Genomic DNA, 19,615 nt, shown 5'->3' with positions numbered 1-19,615 from the left:
CCGAGGGCGACCACTTCTTGACCTGTCATCTACACTAGAGTCTTCATTGTATCGTTTGATGGTACGATAAACGAATCTTTTGGTTATATTCAAATTATTCAGTATGTTAAAAATTTTAATTGGCGCGTAACCGCAACGATGCAACGCAATAATAGATAATGAATAAACTGGTTTCAATTATTTTACATTAAACATGTGACAGAATTTAAGACCTGACTAGGTATATATGAAGTTCCTCACAGCCCATCAGTCGTTTAAAAATCACCGAAACATGCCAATCGATTTTGGAAGGTGATATTGGGATTAAAAATCAACTTACTTCCATACGTACCCTGTGTAGCAAGCCAGCTGTCTTCTCATTGTGCGAGGTATATATGGGCGCAAACGCCACTATTGGCAATAATTAACATAATAATATATAGTTTAGTTTATTCTATGTTAATATTTATTTATTATTAGCAACAAAACTGTTATTCTACCATATTTAATAATTAGCAGACACTGTTTTGATGTGAAAATGTTCAGAATATGTTTGATGTTTATATTATTGTTTAAAAACACAAATGACTGTATAAATGATTAAATATGAATAAAGCATAAATATTAATAATAATTTATATTATAATTAACAGTACTAATAATTTAATTAAGTATTGTAATTGTTATGCAATGTGTTGTTGGCGCCATCTATTATTAGGCTAGATAATAACAATGTTAGTTAATATTACTTAAAAGTAATTCATGTAAAATAAATTAAATGTCAGTCATGTAAAAATCACTAAAATATGTATTGTGAATATTAAGCTATATTTTGTGAATTGTTTCGCAGTAATTAATTACATTTGTTTGTATAAAAGAAGTTGTAGTTGCTATAACCATCAATCACAAAATGGCTAATAGTGTAAGAACCACTGAATAACTCAGGCGTGGCTTTTTGTTGTAAACAAGTAATGTCAAAGTTTTATAGAATTGTATTGTATTTTCATTGTAAAAGAACTTATGTGTGAAAACCCTGGCTTAACGCCGACATGTGAACATAATTAAACAGTTATTTGTACAAAAATTATTAAATTAAAATTGTTTTCTAACATTGAAACATGAAGTGGGAATCTCATTCGTATTATTTCAAAGTCATCCTACCCTCCAAACCGACACGTATGATTTCTTCGAGGCAGAAATCTTTTTTGTTTGTGTTTTATTATATAGTAAACGAACGCACAGACCATCTTGTTTTAATTGGTTACCAATGTTACAAATTTTTTATTATCAGACAATGCCACTCTGTAGTGTGGTAAGTCAGTATAATAAAAGACGTCATACGGGCAATACGTGTTTCAATTAACAATCTCTACTCCCCCCACCCCACCATTCGGATATGGTAATTACGCCACAGTTAATAAATATAATAACTTTAAACACCAACATTTCAATAATAGTTACCGTGGAACAAGTAATAACAGGGGAACTAACTTTATTTTATTTTATTGCTCTTGTAGGCAGACGATCATACGGCCCACCTGATGGTGAGTGGTTACCGTCGCCCATGGACTTCAGCAATGCCAGGGGCAGAGCCAAGCCTCTGCCTACGGCATAATACTCTCCACAAGCCTCTTTTAAAGAAGGACATGTCATAGCGCTCGGGAAACACCTTGGAAGGGAGCTTATTCCATAGCCGGATGGTACGTGGCAAAAAATACCTCTGGAAACGCACTGTCGATGAACGCAGCTGTTTCAGATGATATGGATGAACTCTGCTCCAATGGCGGGTGGTGCGATGATAAAAAGGAGATGAGGGGATCATCTCAAACAATTCCTCAGAGCACTCCCCATGGAACATACGGTACAAAATACTGAGGGAACCGAAGTCCCTCTGCAGACCCAGAGGTTCCAAACGATCCGTGAGAATTACTTACATAATACAACTCAAATATTTAATAAGGAAACAAATATCGGAAAAGGTAACGTTGCAGATGTAGGTACGAGTATCACGTTTTTCCGAAATAAAAGATACGTTGACCTCTCAATCTTGGTGCTCTGCGTCGCGTTCGGGCTCTGTCTACTTGCGATCTTATTAAACCGTTGTATACGAAACATACGTGATCGACATGCTACAAATACGCTAAGCTCTACATACAAGAAAAAGTTCTTGATACACGAATTATTTTTTTGTCGTTTATATCTCTATTAGGGTCTCTTGTTGATTTAATTAAAAGTGCTGTTTTCATCTATACAAATAAAAAAAATTGGAGTGTCTGTTTGTAATAATAAAATAAACACTTTTTACTAAATGCGTAAATATTTATATCACAATACATATACCAGAATATATTTTTTTTATTTTTGTTTGTCTGTCTGCCTGTCTGTTTGTTCGTCGCGGTACGAAAATAACCGCGGGTAACCTCGCGGGACTCAACTATCTATACATATAAATAAAATAGTACGAGTAGTGTTCTAAATAAAATTGAAGTGTCTGTTTATAATATTGAAATAACCGCTTTTTACTACATGAATATGGATATATATACCAGTCATACATATATTCTATACATACATACATACATACATACATACACCAAAATAACATTTTTTACAATTTTTGTCTGTCTGTCTGTCTGTTTGTTCCGGCTAATCTCTGGAACGGCTGGACCGATTTTGACGAGACTTTCACTGACAAGTAGCTGATAATATAAGGAGTAGCTTAGGCTACTTTTTTTACGTCACCCGCAGTTATTGCCGTACCGCGCGCAACATGGTGAGCTTCGCCTATAAAAAATAAAATTTAATGTTTCCGAAGCGAAGCGAGGGCGGGTCGCTATCAATAATAAAATTTAATGTTTTCGAAGCGAAGCGAGGGCGGGTCGCTAGTTTATAATATAATCATATTAATGTAATATTAGCTTTTTTTATTTTTAAATAGAAGATACTTTTAGCTAAAATATTTATAGCTAAATCTACTTCCATGTGCATGTTATGCTACTTATAAAGACGAAATTGTTATTTTTCGTAATTCATATAAATTATTTCTCGCGTGGTACCAACGACTGGGGGCGCTCGAGCAATTACAAATGGATGAGCAGCTTACAAGAGTGATGTAAATATTGCATGAGAATTACCACAGAATAAAAAAAGTTTAGGTGTTTTGTATTTTAGTAAACACGTATGAAAATTATGGAATACAGATTAACTGAGTCATAAAAATTTTATTATACCGAAAGGTTAAAGATATAATAAGAGGTTAAGAAACCTTCTAAATGGATCACTAAATGATGATGGATGAGTTGCCTCCGTTTGAGCGCACTAAGTGATCGGAGATGTATTCATTCCACTAAATTTTCCAGAGATTTTCTGAGATACTGATAATAAATACTATGAATTTATAGTCGAATAAATGAAAAAGCTAATTTGTATAAACAAAACGGTAACCACTTCACAAAATGACTTTACCACCAATCCCTAATATAATTTCACCGCTGAGAAGATTAGGCAAGGAACTCAGGGCCTCTTCTGATTCAAAATTATTTATGAAAATAATTAAAAACTATACAACTACTCGATATTTTGTAACGCTTTTCATCGACACAACTCACGACTCTCTTCCGAAGATGTGGACAGACACAATATAATGGATAATTAATAGCTCAGAGGAATTCACTGGGACCCTAACTCGTTTAATCATCGCCTGTGTTGCCAAAGCAAAAACAGAGTCACGTTCGAAAATTAGACCCTCGTCCATCAAGGATAAAGATAAGGAAATCGAATTTGCAAGTCGATGACCCGATGTAAACGACCTGTCTAGCTGAAACTTAGGTATGTAAAAACTGCTATATAGTTAAGGTATAATTTTGAAAATGGAATCAAATAAACTTAACGCCTGATGGTAAGCCTTCGACCTTATCGGTAGGCAGCGGCTTGGCTCTGCCCCTGGCATTGCTGAAGTCTATGGGCGACGGTAACCACTCACCATCAGGTGGGCCGTATGCTCGTCTGCCATAAGGGCAATAAAAAAAACCTCTTTTTGATTCTATTAAGTTCATTTAAACATATTGCAGGCGAAGGGAACAGGATATTTGAAACAAAAATTATTAGACTAGAGATAGAGTAGAGATTATAGTGACTAGACTCCCAATGTCAAACATTTCGCAAAATACATGCAATAAAAAAAATATTATTTTAAATTATTATATTGAGTGAAGTCACGACTCACTAAAGTCGTTAACGGGGTCCATTTATCGGATCCCGTTTCAGGAAGATGCAGTCGTAACACCAACAATGAAAGAAAGGTAGCGCGTGATAGTAAAAGATAGTTCGGTATATAATTTAGTTAGTCTCAGCGGGTCGCGATTCCGATCCGGTAGTAGATTCATTCGCGAAGCAGCTGCTCTTGAGTTGTTAGGTCTCCTTTGGAGACGCTCGAGCAGCTGTTAGCAAATCCCACACCTCCTGGGTGAGCTTTTGCTCGCCCACCTGTCCTGGTGAAACTGGAAAGGCCTCCGGGCCAACAGTAAGCCTACAATCGTTAAAAAAAAAGTTAAAGTATAGCATATCGGGGATCCCCTGTAAGTTATTAATCAAATAGAGAATCAGATTACAGATCATTGATATTAGTCACCTTTAATTGAGAGGCTTTTATCGAACCTTGTTGATAAAACAAACTGTAGTTCGATTTAAATTGTCACAAGCTAACTTCCAGAAAAGACAGACAAATTTAAGGTCAGCATTTAGTATCGGAAAGTTTGTTTACAAAAACCATTCAAAACAGCAAAATAGGCTTGGCTCTCAACCTAAGTCTTCAACCAACATTTATGTATTTATTCATAGCTTTACTCTTATGGCCTCGATAACGCATACATAACACTCAGTTGATCGTCTCAAAAATATTCAAATAATCTTCATAATATCTAGAAAGTTTAAGTAAAGTTGGTTTTTTAACCAAAACACAGAAATTATACTTTAATCGATAAAATTGGATTTATCTCGTCAAAACTTAACACCACAACTGATTTAACGGGCGTCAAATTTACTTTATCTGATGTAAATATAATAATGTAAAAACATCATTGTACACTTCACATCTCTGACGTCTAACTTCTTAATAAGACCCAAGACAAACTCCTTTGGCTCAGTGACCTAGCTGTCTCAGAGAAATGAGGGTCACTAAAACGCTTGAAATACAAATTCATGTAATATATTCGTGTACAAATATAAGTCGAATTGTATGCTCAACACTGCGTTAATTCATTACATTAGGAACAGATTATTACGTGATATTTCAATACCCTTTCGTTCAAGCTAGATGTATTTCAGTATGTGAGTTTAACCCCCGCTGTTTCCGTCGATCGAAACGATATAATTTGACAAGCGTTCACGAACACGGTTCGGCTATTTGTGGAAACTCCCCAAACCCATGTTCGGGTTGTCTGCCCTAAAATTGAATAAATCCACAGTTCGTAATACAGCCCTTGAAGTCATGAGGGAGTAAGCGATTCAATCAGACTGTTGACAATTATTAATAGTGCTAGAAAAATTCAGATAGCTATTTTTTTTTTATTGCTTAGATGGGTGGACGAGCTCACAGCCCACCTGGTGTTAAGTGGTTACTGGAGCCCATAGACATCTACAATATAAATGAGCCACCCACCTTGAGATATAAGTCTAAAGATCTCAGTATGGTTACAACGGCTACCCCACCCTACTTCAAACCGAAACGCATTACTGCTTCACGGCAGAAAATAGGCGGGGTGGTGGTACCTACCCGTGCGGACTCACAAGAGGTCCTACCACCAGTGATTACGCAAATTATAATTTTGCGGGTTTGATTTTTATTATACGATGTTATTCCTTCACCGTGGAAGTCAATCGTGAACATTTGTTAAGTACGTATTTCATTAGAAAAATTGGTACCCGCCTGCGGGATTCGAACACCGGTGCATCGCTACATACGAATGCACCGGACGTCTTATCCTTTAGGCCACGACGACTTCAGATAATTGTCTTAAAATAAATGGTGCTTAAGTGTCACCGAGGGTATTGAAATGATGTTAACCAGGGGTAGCGCTTTTTTTTTAAGTCCGTTATTTAATTGGCCTCTACTTTTTAATTTGGACGCGTTACCATTGTTTGTTTAAAAATGACGATTTAAAAAAAATCTGGTGAAGAACCAATGAGAAAAATGATAATAATTTTTTTGTTACGCCTTACGAGAAAACACCTTAAATTCAGCTATATACCAGAATATCCCCTTAAGATAAAATATATCACCCTATTTATTTATTTATTTTATTTATTCCATTCAATTCAAAGTCAGGCTTACAGCTTGCACCAAAACGCCTGACTCGTTAACACAAAAAACATTATTAAAATTATTAAGTACTATTATTATGCTAAAAATAACATTATTTTGGAAAAAAGTATTCCCCAACTATCGGCAAATACGTCAGCATCCTGGATTTCGGACAGAAATTCGTTTAACAGCGCAATTGCCCTGGTCGTTGGACAGTTCCTAGCTCCACGGGTCCTCAGCCCCGCCAGCGCCGCGAATAAGTGGTGGTGGCGGCGCACCCCCGCCCGCGCATACTGTTGCGGGACGAATAGTGTCATTTGCCGTAGTGCCGAGGGATTATCGACTCTATTATGTAATAAAGAACAGTAATGTACGAGTAGATGCAACTTTCATATGCGGTTTAGGGTATCCAGTCCAACCATACCTGACACCAAAAGCGACGAAAACAAAAACGGATAATAAATAACCTCTTATACAGGTACCGAGCAAACTTACGCTGAACTCTCTCTATGAGCATATTGTATTTTGATTCCGGAGAATCCCAAACAATGCAATTATATTCCAGCTTGCTACATACAAAGGCATAATACAGGATAATAGAGACAGTGACACTGAAATTGTGAACCTACGCGCATTATAAATCCTAAGGCTTTATTGACGCTCTTGCATGTACGAATGATGTGCTGATGATAGTCCAATTTATCATCTACGATCAAACCTAAGTCCCAAGTACTGTGAACCCTGTCCAACATGCTACCTTCCAAGTTATAGGAATTCTCAACAGCTGCGGGAGAACGTGTGAATGAGATGACTTTGCACTTCCCCCTATGTGTTTTTGGTACCATAAATAATAATACGCAGGCTATAAAATATCCAAAACCAATATTTGATTTTGTCAATATTTCCATTACGTAATACTCACAAATTCCCAGACCGTCCAGAAAAACCCAACATATCTCTTTCCGCGTTTATCGTAAAAGGCTACTAGAGGTTTCAGCGTAGAATGGGTAATAGCGTTCTCTGATAAAGCGTATTGTAAGCCCGCATGATCATCTATACCATCATCCTTTCTGTTTCTGCCTCAATCCGAAAGGAAACCGTTTTGCAATACGATTGAGACTACAACCTCATGTTTCAATGTGGTCATCATCATCATCTCCATACAAATTTGATTTAACTTTTACGCTATCGAGAACGTTAAAAAGCTCGCACTAAGCACACGGTAGGCTTTCACCGGCCGTTGACTGAGTTGAACTTAAAGAGCAGAAATTTATACGTAATAGGTTGAAGTACCAATGCTCTTTAGGTTGGTCACAAGCTCGCCTCCCGATATTTGAAGTCGTCGTGGCCTAAAGGATAAGACGTCCGGAGCATTCGTGTTGAGCGATGCACAGGTCTTCGAATCCCATAGGCGGGTACCAATTTTTCTAATGAAATACGTACTTAACAAATGTTCACGATTGACTTCAACGGTAACAAAAATCAAAATACGCAAAATTATAATTTGCGTAATGACTGGTGTGGTAGGACCTCTTGAGAGTCCGCACGGGTAGGTACCACCACCCTGCTTATTTCTACCGTGAAGCAGTAATGCGTTCCTATTTGAAAGACAGCCGTTGTATTGTAGAAGTGAGAGTAACTCTCAGCGTGGTGAGAGTACCTACCCGTGTGGACTCACTGAGTATTCTATCACCAATAAAGATTACGCACCAGTATTTGATTTTAATTCTTTAATCTTAATTTTGTTTTCATTCATCAGCTATAATACATACTTGTAATCTTTTTACCTTTTTGCGGGGCGTAAGCTTGGGCCTGTCTTGTGTTATGATTATCAAAAATTTACTTACACCCTAATGCTTAAGACACAAGCTTGAAAATTCCATCCAATGATCCATCATTGCTCAACAGTAATTAGCATAACGGTTACGCGTTGTCCCTACCACTGGTTATTAAAGGAAGAATTATTGGTATTATTATATAAATGTATACGGTATGTGAATTTATTGTGTGGTTGTCATTGAACTTCTCCTAAACCGCTGAACTGATTTGATAGTAAAATGGACCAGGTGTCGATGATATAAATTTACGATTAGATCCGGTAGTTGTCGCTGTTATTAGATTCTAGGTTTTTATTCTTTCATGGTAAAACGTCAGTGTGCTAAGTGTGAGTTTTTTAACTTTCTCGATAACGTAAAAGTTATCTCAATTTTGTATGGAGTTGGAACGTTTGCGTAAGTTTGCCGCTAGGGGCGCTGTTCCAACTGCGTGCAAACTTGAGTTAGCTTTTACGATATCGAGATTGTTATAAAACTCGCTTTAAGCACACTGACGAGCCCACTTGTATCTATATATTAATACGTGAAGCAAAAACTTTGTAACCCTTTTTACGAAAATTGCGCGGACGGAGGAGTATGAAATTTCTCACACTTATAGAGAATATAGAGAAGGAGTGCACAATGCCAATATTTTTTTTAATAATGCATAAAAGATACTTTAAATTAATAAAGAAAACATTACATACACCACCATGTATTTGACACAACACATACATAAAAATATACTCTTTGTTTACTGTCGATTGGGAAACTTCTGTTATTGTTTAAAGTCTGTGGTCGAATTGAAAATAGATTAATATTGTTTGTCTTTAATATTATTGATCTATAGTGCAATTTTGGCAAATACTGTGATTATATTATCGAATTATAATAGTGTTTGACAATAGAACCATAATAATGTTTAAACTTATAATTTCAATTAATTATAGTCGAATTTCGACTACTGTGGGGAAACTGGTTAATATAATTTTTTGTCACATTCTAAAGCACCTTGGTCATGGTTACATAAATATTTTTTCTATTTAATTCATTTATTTACACTGATATCGAGTAAATGTCTGACACTTTAATGTAAGCACGTAATATATGTAGGCAGTGAATTGTATTCGTGTCGTCGCTTCTCCTTCGGCTCTTACTGATATACAGCACTGATTGCTTGCATGCACCAATTCTGCTGAATAAGACTTATGTTGAAAAATGAGCATTTTAATCGCCTTCCGTGGCTTATCAATCATCAGCACGCGTGCACCTATTTCACGTCATGTACTACATACATTACATATTGACAGTATCATGACATTAGAAATATCGTTTGTAGTTTAAAAACCAAAAATACACGCATACCGAACTAACAATAATTTTCTTCTATTAATCTTTACTTTCTACCCATATTGATATTGGTCAATATTAGAGCGAAGTTACAAAATTATCGTTTTGTCATCGGTCCTTGATGAGTGTGCTAATTGTCAAGTTAATCGGAAGTATTAAATTCTCTGAAAGTTATGATCAAAGATTTCGTTACACCAACATACATACACAATAAGTTGATAAAAGCGATTCAAAAACAGGCGACCGGATTACTGCACCTCCTTTCTTATTTGAATTAAGCTAAATTTTTATTTAATTAAGCTAAATTTAGTAGGCAGCGGCTTGGCTCTGCTCCTGGCATTGCTGAAGTCCATGGGCGACGGCAGCCACATACCATCAGGTGGGCCGTACGCTCGTCTGCCTACAAAGGCAATAATAATAAAATAAAAAATAAAAAAATGCATTCGCACACGCATCAACTTCTGCTTTAGCTCAACATCCATCAAGTATAGGTATATAATAATAAAAAAAAATTATGGTTGCTTTCAATCTTTATTCTCTCTCTCAATCTTTATTATCTCAAACTTGGATTTATTTATTTTGTAACAATTCCTCTGGGCTCAAAGAAGTAGCACTGGTGGAAAGCGCTACCGAGCACTCCCGTGAACTTGGGCTCGTAATTGTAGATAACGTATCGATTCTCTTCAGCCTGATTGACAAACGTGTGAGAGCTCTTCCTGCATTCTTTGACGAAGAAATTCATGAAGTACCTATTGGCTTTAATTGAATCTAAAGAGTGAGCATAGTTCTTCGAGCGTTTCCATTCGAACGCGTTCTTCTCGGGATGAAACTGAACTCCGTAGAACGGATATCTGGAAGGTAATTAATATAAACCATCAAACGTATTTATTTAATAGTTATTAGAAAGTTTATGGATCATACATAATAATGTACGCGGTAGGCAGCTGCTTCGCACTACCCCTGGCGTTGTTGACGTCCACGAGCTATGGCAACAACTCATCAGGTAAGCCGTTTGCTAATCTGTTTACAAGGGTAAGAAATTAAAATGCGCTGGGTATAACCAAACTCGGTTTACCTACTTATTCCACGTAGCTTGACATGGACGTGTGAATTTTCCGTATATGATTAAATACAAATTTTAATGGTCCTAGATTTTTTTTTGTTTTTTTAGCAAAAAACTAAAAGTAATTTAACTAAAAGTAAACGTAATAAAATAAAAAAATAAAAGTAATTTAAAAAAAAAAACTCGCTGAATGTGTTTCACCGGTTTTTCTCAACGGTTTAGTTTTTTTGATATCTATCCTAGATACAACATGTTTTGACATTCAAGAAGTAAGTTTTGATAACATTTAACTTAATATAATTAATTTTAATTTTAATTTAATGCGCTAAATAAAGTATGGGTAAACGTCTCTGACAGTAGGACGTCTTACGAGTCCGCACGGGTAGGTCCCACCACTCCGGCACACACATTTTATCTTGGTATTAGGAAGCTAAAATAGACAAACTACAATACGCTATACATCGCTTAGTAAAACCTAACGCATCAGAATGGGTGAGCAACTGTGATCACTCTTCATTGAGTATCCGATGCGTTACAATAAAAATATTTTCTAATCGCAACTTACCTCGTATGTTCAATTGTAGCAATGAACTGAACGCCGTATTCGTCATTCGAGTGTGAAGTAACACGCCAGTCATCGGTCAGATTGTATGCTTTCAGATTCTGGAAGGATACAATTAAGAAGCATAGTGGTGCAATCGAACACTTTGACCTGTGTGCTTAGTGCGAGTTTGTTAACGTTCTCGATAGCGTAAAAGTTAACTCAAATTTGTATGCAGTTGGAACAGCGCCCCTAGCGACAAACGTAGGCAAACGTTCCAACTCCATACAAACTTGAGTTAACTTTTACGCTATCGAGAACGTTAAAAAACTCGCACTAAGCACACAGGCGGTTGACTTCGTCGGGGACGAATTTTTTTAAAGTACCAATAATACATTTAGTTTCTTTTTTATTGCGAATTTGTTAATTTTATATTGACCACAATTCAAATAATTAAAACAATATTATGTACACATATTTGGAAATTTAATGTAGAAAAATTCACTAACACCGCAATAGGAATGAAGCCGCACCTGCCCCTTTTTCCTAACATAAAATTTAAGTGTCGATGCCATACAGCAGAAATACACGGATGTTGCTACGCCACAGTGCAGACTTGCAAGACGTAAGGAATTCAAGGTACGCACTATGAATTGTAAGATATATCGTCTTTTCGCATTAAAAGTGTACAATTTCCAAAAATATTTGAAATTGAGTTAATATGCGGAACCATTTGGTATCACGAGTATTTTTCTCATAAATATGTACTGTCAAAAGAGTAGAGTTTCGTTTTAGTTTTTTTTTTAGTTTACCTATGTTTTGACGACTATTATCAAAATTAATACATAATCTTATCTTACTTTAAAAGACAGATAATGTAACTGGAAAAAAAAAAAATACATGTGTGCAATTCACACGTGGTAGAAGTGAAACCTTCCAAAATTAAAATACAATTATCCTAAACGTCTTAAGTATATGTAAAATTTTGTCATAAGTAAATAATTGTAAGGTAGCGCCCTCTGTGAATTGATATTTTAATTTCACGTTTAATCCTAAATTAAAATTCACTACAAGAGCTTTCATACACACGTTAGTATTAAAAAATCTCACAGATGACGCTGTATTAAATAGTATGTATATTTCTGTCTCATTCTTTGCTGGCTTCATCCTACACATTTTTGTATTTGTGTCTCTTACCTGTCGTTTTTTCCGTTGCATCCGGTTTGAAATCACAACGATTCTAAAGAAGTTTTCACTTCAAAAATAAATGTTGCAAAGATGATTTAATTAAATATTAAAAATACCACATGTTAAACCTTTAAAAGACTCTCCTGTAAAATTTGTAAGTTTTCAGATTATACAGTTTCAACGCGAGAAGACGATAATATGTACTATATATTTTCTTGTTGCATCTCAACAAACCTCATCCACGATGCAGAACTGATGAGCGTTAATGGTCACGTCCTGGTTCGCCAAAATGTCGGCAACGTCTTCCGGTACTTCACGAAACATTTTGCTCGAACGAAAATCTGAAAAAATATTACGAACATCTATTTAATATCCATATTCCAACTCTAATAATGAGCACAAGCTCGCTAAGATGGCGGTTAGTTTTGTTACTTGTCAGAACTGTAGCTGTTTTTGACACGCTCTTATTAGCTTGATATGTACATAAATATTATATGTTTGATACTTATGTCAGTAAGTATGTAACGAAATCTCTGAACGTTTCATCGACACCAAAACATTCAATTTACTTAACTTTAAAATATTGCGCAAGCATGAAATACCGAATATAATAATTTCATAACTTCGCTATTATAATATCCTGGGCAGTATCAAAAAGATATAAAAAGATGAAATTCATTGTTAGTTCGGTTTGGTTTTTATGCGTTTTTTTTTTTTCTTTCTTTTACTTACTTTAGATTGATAAATCTTTCTAAATGTATTCAATATTTTGACATTTTGTTTGTCATAATTAATTTTGACATTCTAAATCTAAAATGATATGCAAATTTGATTGGGCAGATAAGAGCCATTGATACAATTCACGACCTATCTAGTTCCAAGTATTTACCGGAATACGATAACAACAGTATTTATGAGATTGTTTTTTCATTTATCACAACTGTTAATAATTCTGATGTGGCCACTACTTGATATAATATGCTTTAACCGCCTTAGGCTATAAAAATGTAACTGGAAAATCCGTCATCAAAGACGCAAACTCGTGAGGTAGGCTTGACAATAGGCAGGTCGCTACGACAAAAGTGCGCTAACGAGTCCAAGGGATCAAATAGTAGAATCTAATCAATCCTATAATTTACAGCTTTTTATCATTTTAAGATTACATTAGAGCTTAAGAAGCAATATTGCTCATTTATCATATAAGCGGAATCGTTACGATCATATCGCGATGACATCAACGTGGTTCGCACAGATATTATATTCGTACGTGTAATTCGAATTCCCCTAGATTTTATTTTTCTTATCCGTTATTGATATAAACCACGACTAATCCGGAGATCACATAAATATAAAAATAAACAAGTTTGTCCGATGTCAACATGACTTAGATTTCCTATATATGATTGCAACAAAATATATAATTAATTTGTAATTTCACAGAGACAAATAAGTAAATTTTTGATACACATAGGAGTTAATTGGAAAAGGAAAAAATATCTCTTAATAAAATTTCTACAAATCACAATTATATAACTTTTATACGTTTGTACTTTGAACACAAAGTAGATGTCACGGATATCATTTTATTTTATTTCGCAACAGAGAACCTCGATTCACGGAATGTATAAAATAAAATCAATCATAGATTCAAAAGGACATTTATCATGCGTTGATGGTACTATATTTTACTGGTGGTAGGACCTCTTGTGAGTCCGCGCGGGTAGGTACCACCACCCTGCCTGTTTCTGCCGTGAAGCAGTAATGCGTTTCGGTTTGAAAGGTGGGGCAGCCGTTGTAACTATACTTGAGACCTTAGAACTTATACCTCAGAGTGGGTGGCGCATTTACGTTGTAGATGTCTATGGGCTCCAGTAACCACTTAACACCAGGTGGACTGTGAACTCGTCCACCCAACTAAGCAATAATAATAAAAAAATGGTAAAAACTTTCCGCCAATGCTAATAACAACTGTGCAGTTTCAATTAAGCCACCAATGAAGAACCAAGAAACTCAGTCACAAAGATTATGACAATATATTTTGATATGGGTATTCGAAAGATTATGCAAATATGATTTTTTTGCTTTTATTTTTTAGAGGGTTCATAAACTGTTGAGCCACCATGGAACTTGAGTTCTATATGTCAATTGTATGGTAATTACGTAAATTATATTTTTTGTGGGTTTGTTTTAAACGATGTTATTCCTCCATCGTGAAAATCATTCGTGAACACGAGTCAAGCGCGTATTACGTTAGAAAAATTGGTAAGTGCCTGCGAGATTTAAGCACCGGCATGCTAGCCATCGATCGACTTTTTATTTCATTTTTTTATAGTCTCGATTGTCTAAAAGTATACTTTCCAAATTTTTACAATGTTAAACAATATCGCACCTGAAGTAAAATCAAGTGGCAGATTTCCAAAAGAGTGACAAGTGATTCTATTTTCTTTCTTTCCCCGCCCTGAGGCCAAGATAACGAGGAGCTCAAAACCAAGACAGGTTCCGAAGATCGGGAAATAGTCTCCGGCGTCGTTCATTTCTATAGCAAGCTCGTAAATGTGTTGACCGGCGTCAGCGTATCCATTGGATTGGTTGAAGAACGTTGCTCCCCCGGGAATCAATACTCTGGAACACATGATGCGAATTTTATAATTACAATATGATTTTGAAGAAAATACTCCGCAGAAAATACGCGAAAAGCAACCCATTTCAGTAGTCTATAGTATGATTGTTGATTGTATTATACAAAAACCCTAGTGCTTCTTGTTCACAATACAAACAAATGTTTACGCAAACTAGACGCGTGGACACCTCAATTCCTTCCAACATTAGACAATGTGAATAGAATGTTATAAGATACAATAGCACTAATTTTTCCGTCATTCAGTTCGATTTCAATGGTAAAAAATAGTTTTCACTAAACTGGATTTTATGCAGCGCGTGAGAAACAGTTACTCTTGGTATTTATTACGTGAGAGTTACAAAGTATCTATTTAATCGATGACACATGAATTAAAGAACTATAAACTATAAAAACATAAACTATAAAACTATAGAGTACGTTAATGAATCTAAAATGCTTTATTATTTTTATTAAATAACAATATCTTCGTTTCTCTCCGTCGAGATTCAAATTCAGATTCTGAGCCTTTTAATATTGTTGATTTCAAGGACAAATAAACTGTATGTCATCGTTCACTCACCCATTAATTTTCTTCATCAGCTCCTTATAATACGAACGGTCTTTACCGATCCTGAAAAATAAAATGCCGTTTATTTTTTTAATTTATATAAATTTTTTAAATTAAAATTGTGCGTGACAAAAATTATCCTTTGAGATACTTTGAATATGATATTTAATTTGTTATTTTTCTTATAATTCAAGATAATTATTCAAAGCCTCAATTGTATTGTAAAGCACGATTATTCGGCACATATGGTATTCACAAAGTTCTCAAAAATGGGCAGAACGCATGTGTTGGCTAATACACCGGTTTCATTTTAGTACTCTTCTTTCATCGAACATGTCACAGATGAACATTTGTAACATGCCTATTTATTTGCACATCATTTAAATTTTCTCGATGATTTGACCCCGGAATAGTCACATCCCTGAATAAGAATACAACGGACAACTTGATCAACTGACGCTTCCAATGTGTACGTGTAGTTCTTAATGCAACATAGAAGAACATTAGGTCTTAAAAATTAGCACATGACATTGCAAGAATATACGGATGATACTTACAGAATGGGCACAACACGAGCTCCCGATGCCTCAATGTCTTTGACATACGAAGAAGCAATGTAGCTTGTGTAGTTCTCTTCAGGGAACTTTCCATGGAGGTAAAACGATTGTTCTTGAGAAAGTACACCGATTATAGGTCTGTCATTTACGACCGAGTACTCATTGCTTTCCACTATCACAGCGCCTTCGCAATGAAAAACGTACAACCAGAGCAAAAGCAATGCACTCTTCATAGTGATCACCGTAAGCCAATCGTCTCCGGAGAACGAGAGCCACCTAATAAAGACAAACTTTATCTCGTTTTATCGAAACTTTTAAACGCGTTGATTCTTAACACTCACACTTATCTTTATATTATCGTTATTGAATAGAATGTGCAAGCATTATTAATTTCATTTACGACAAAAGTGATTACCAAGTACCTACTAACCTTAATAATATTGCTGTTATAAGATTAAAACAGTCACTAACTAGGCACACTACAATGCTTTTCTGTCTTACGCGCATAAATTGTGTCACATCATCTAAAAATAAAATTTATCTTCCGAATGTTGCAATAGACATGACTACATCAGTTTTTTGCTATTTTCAAATTAGATATTCGTAAAATGAATACCTATATTCATTATTTTTTATATTCTTACTACGTAGCTAATGTTGAAGTCGATTCTTTAAATCTTGTATCATATAGTGAGTATGTTACATAAGTGCCTACACATGTCGAGATTTTATCTGAAAAAGATAAACTTAGTAAAGTGAAATTGATATAGTTCCATGTCCGCTTGGGTAATTGATTTTAAAACGTTAAAGTTAACTATCAATCCATAGAATTTATAGGATTGATTTTTATGTTTTTGGTGAAATTAACATTATACAAAGGAGTTTTCACAGTATTTCGTTTTGTAAACTGGGCGATTGCTAATTTATAGCGCAATTGTTTATAATTTGTTTACCTCTATGATACGTTTGCCAGGCGCATATAATTTTCTTATTGCGCAGGGCAAAAATGTATAATAATACAATATTCTTGTCGTTAATTTTCATTACTGGTTTTATTACTTTAGCTCTCTGTTGATCATAGACACAAAAATTGAAACATCACAGCTGACGGTGAGAATTACATTCTCAATTACACCACATGAATATTTCACCTTACAGACAACAAGTAAATACTCACATCCTGGCAGGCTTGTTTCTAATTTTAAAAGCTCCAAGCATTTTGTTAAAACTATATATATTGGTTCAACACAATTCCCAACCCATTCAGCAGCCATGCCTAGTACACATTGCTGTGATCTCCATTCTAGAATTATACCATTCAACAATATAGTTATATGAAACCACCGATCACAGACACCTCACAAATCCTATGAAATCGCATAGGTAGCTAGCTGTAAGAGACGAAACTAATGCAACTGAAATAATCATTTCACCTAAACAAAAATTATGCAGAGTACTTCGTGGTACAGTTCTGTCCATAATATCACCAACATCCATGGAAACCGGAGACTGTTTCCGACCAGATGGCCCGTATACTTATCTGCACTCCAACGGAATAGAAGCTAAGTTGCGCTTTCATACAATACTAAGCCCTTAATCATACAGTCACAAATAGCAATGAATTATCATCAGCACTAGGACAAACATTCCACGATACGAAATAAATTCTCACAAAATTTCTCATGGATCAAATAAAAATTCTATTTCAATTGAAATAAATTTAAAAACATTTTTATACAGCAACATGAAAAGCCTGCGTTGTCAAATCGATTGTTTACGCATGCGCTGTCGATATTTACAAATGGATTGCCTTCAGTGGATAATGGACAGGAGTGCTCTGAACTTTTCTATTGATGGTAACTTGAAGTAAATTGTCCATTCAAAATAATACCAAAAAGGAATATTTCGTCAATTTAAATACTGAAAACGTTTTCAATATGTGCATGAAAGGAAAGGATAAGTCGACTTTAAGTCACATTTTCTTTTTCATCTTGCAATGTCACTCAAATTCAAAAATATTATAATTTTACTGGTTAACCACCACCCTGCTTATTTCTGCCGTGAAGCAGTACTGCATTTCGGTTTGAAGGGTGAGGCATTTGCGGTGGGTCGTTGTAAAAACTGACATCTTACAACTCATATCTCAAGGTCTCATAGCATTTATAATGTGGATGTCTATAGGCTCCGGTAACCACTTAAAACCAGATGGGCCGTGAGCTCGTCCACCCATCTAAGCAATAAAAAAAAGTGATGCATCTGCAACTTAGGGCACGTAAAAGAAGTGAAACTTCTTTAGCGGTGTATATATTATGGTTTTTATTCATTTTTCATCCTTAAATAAAATTTCACTTGTAATAGGGAATGCTGTGTATAAGAGAAACGACTTAGCTCGCGTCGTCCTTTCCCGCTCTCCACGATCGAATGGTTCGCAAGACACTCTATCTATTTTTTCGCTCTCGCTCTTCCTAAATTATATATTTTCTCTCTAGACGTAACGAATCTGTCGCGAGTTAAATTTTACTCTCAACGCACCTAAAGAAGTTTCACTTCAAAATCTTTGCAGTGAGCTGAAACCGCGATAAGTGCTTGGATCATCAAAGCGGGCTCTCGGCCCGCTGAACGAGGGAACCGGTGGTCGTGTCGCTGGCGGCCGCCGGTCCGGCGTTCGTGGGACGGTGGGATGGATGTAATGTGCTCTGCGTCAACCCTGTCCCGCCGTTTCAATAGCCCCGACTGGGCTCCGGCCCGGTCCGAGGTAGGGCGCCGGTTGTGAGCGGCAGGAATTTTTAGTGAGGTTCAACTCCCACATACCCTACCTGCCGCGCGGGTGGGGATCCGGCGATTTTCTCCTGTGGAAAAAAAAAAAGTGCTTGGATCAACTGGCGATCAGCCCCTTGTCATGAAATGTCCATGGTAGCCATGGTTCCATGGAATGACGACTTTTATTTTTTTATTGTTTAGATGGATGGACGAGCTCACAGCCCATCTGGTATTAAGTGGTTACTGGAGCCCATAGACATCTACAACGTAAATGCGCCACCCACCTCGAGATATAAGTTCTAAGGTCTCAGTATAGTTACAACGGCTACCCCACCCTTCGAACCGAAACGCATTACTGCTTCACGGCGAAAATAGGCGGGGTGGTGGTACCTACCCGTGTGGACTCACAAGAGGTCCTACCACCAGTGAAATTCTTTCTAATTAAATTTTGGGATTGAGCATTGGGATAGTAATTGAATTTTGCCAACAGGTATTCGAAGGTCATACTAATTAGTTAATGCAAATCGTAACCAACCCGAAAGATTATAGCACTTTTGCTGGTGCCAGTCTTGACATTACAATCAAAATGTGACAAATCGAATCACTTTTGCTTATGTTTCTGTTGGAAGGTCACCCAAGGCGTGTAAGATGCATCAATTTTTACAGAGGTATAGATCAAAGCTATTTGGTCAGTGCGGGAGAAGACCGTCTTGTGAAAATATGGAATTATCAAAACAAAACATGTATCAAAAAGCTTAGAGAGACATGTTCAGCATATCTGAACAGTTTTACATCATGCCGACCTTCCATTCTTAATAACAGTCTGCGAAGATGGTACTGTTAGAACGTGGCACGCAACTACATATAAATTAAT

The 19,615-nt window shown here is 36.0% G+C and overlaps 1 protein-coding gene across 3 annotated transcripts; it reads right to left on the bottom strand.

The window, feature by feature from the left end:
- Positions 1 to 9,956: 9,956 nt before the first annotated feature.
- On the bottom strand, positions 9,957 to 17,763 carry LOC101736547 (gamma-glutamyl hydrolase A). 3 transcript variants are annotated; one of them, XM_021351570.3, is made up of 10 exons: positions 17,159 to 17,279; positions 16,935 to 17,049; positions 16,598 to 16,713; positions 16,412 to 16,505; positions 15,982 to 16,257; positions 15,437 to 15,487; positions 14,626 to 14,858; positions 12,471 to 12,577; positions 11,073 to 11,170; positions 9,957 to 10,295 (listed from the first exon to the last, which is right to left on the bottom strand). In XM_021351570.3, exons 3-10 carry the CDS (start codon positions 16,605 to 16,607, stop codon positions 10,019 to 10,021), a joined length of 1,146 nt encoding a protein of 381 aa, XP_021207245.1. In that variant the 5' UTR covers positions 16,608 to 16,713; positions 16,935 to 17,049; positions 17,159 to 17,279; the 3' UTR covers positions 9,957 to 10,018. The 3 variants fall into 3 exon arrangements, with proteins under 3 accessions (XP_021207245.1, XP_021207244.1, XP_037869998.1); XM_021351569.3 differs by lacking the exon at positions 16,935 to 17,049 and having other exon boundaries at positions 17,159 to 17,284; XM_038014070.2 differs by lacking the exons at positions 16,598 to 16,713; positions 16,935 to 17,049; positions 17,159 to 17,279 and adding an exon at positions 17,415 to 17,763.
- Between the last annotated feature and the right edge of the window lie 1,852 nt (positions 17,764 to 19,615).

The sequence above is a fragment of the Bombyx mori genome, chromosome 11, assembly GCF_030269925.1.
Source record: "Bombyx mori chromosome 11, ASM3026992v2".
Lineage (NCBI taxonomy): Eukaryota > Metazoa > Arthropoda > Insecta > Lepidoptera > Bombycidae > Bombyx > Bombyx mori.
Note: the sequence above shows the minus strand (reverse complement) of the source record. Positions and strands in the feature narration are given on the sequence as shown.

Excerpts from the sequence above, each read along its gene's own strand:
- LOC101736547 (XM_038014070.2), bottom strand. The coding sequence starts at position 17,478 with ATGGATGTTGGTGATATTATGGACAGAACTGTACCACGAAGTACTCTG. Across the intron at positions 12,578-14,625 it reads GCCACTTGATTTTACTTCAG|ATTTTCGTTCGAGCAAAATG; the intron begins GTGCGATATTGT and ends ATATTTTTTCAG. Across the intron at positions 10,296-11,072 it reads GCTACAATTGAACATACGAG|ATATCCGTTCTACGGAGTTC; the intron begins GTAAGTTGCGAT and ends ATTACCTTCCAG.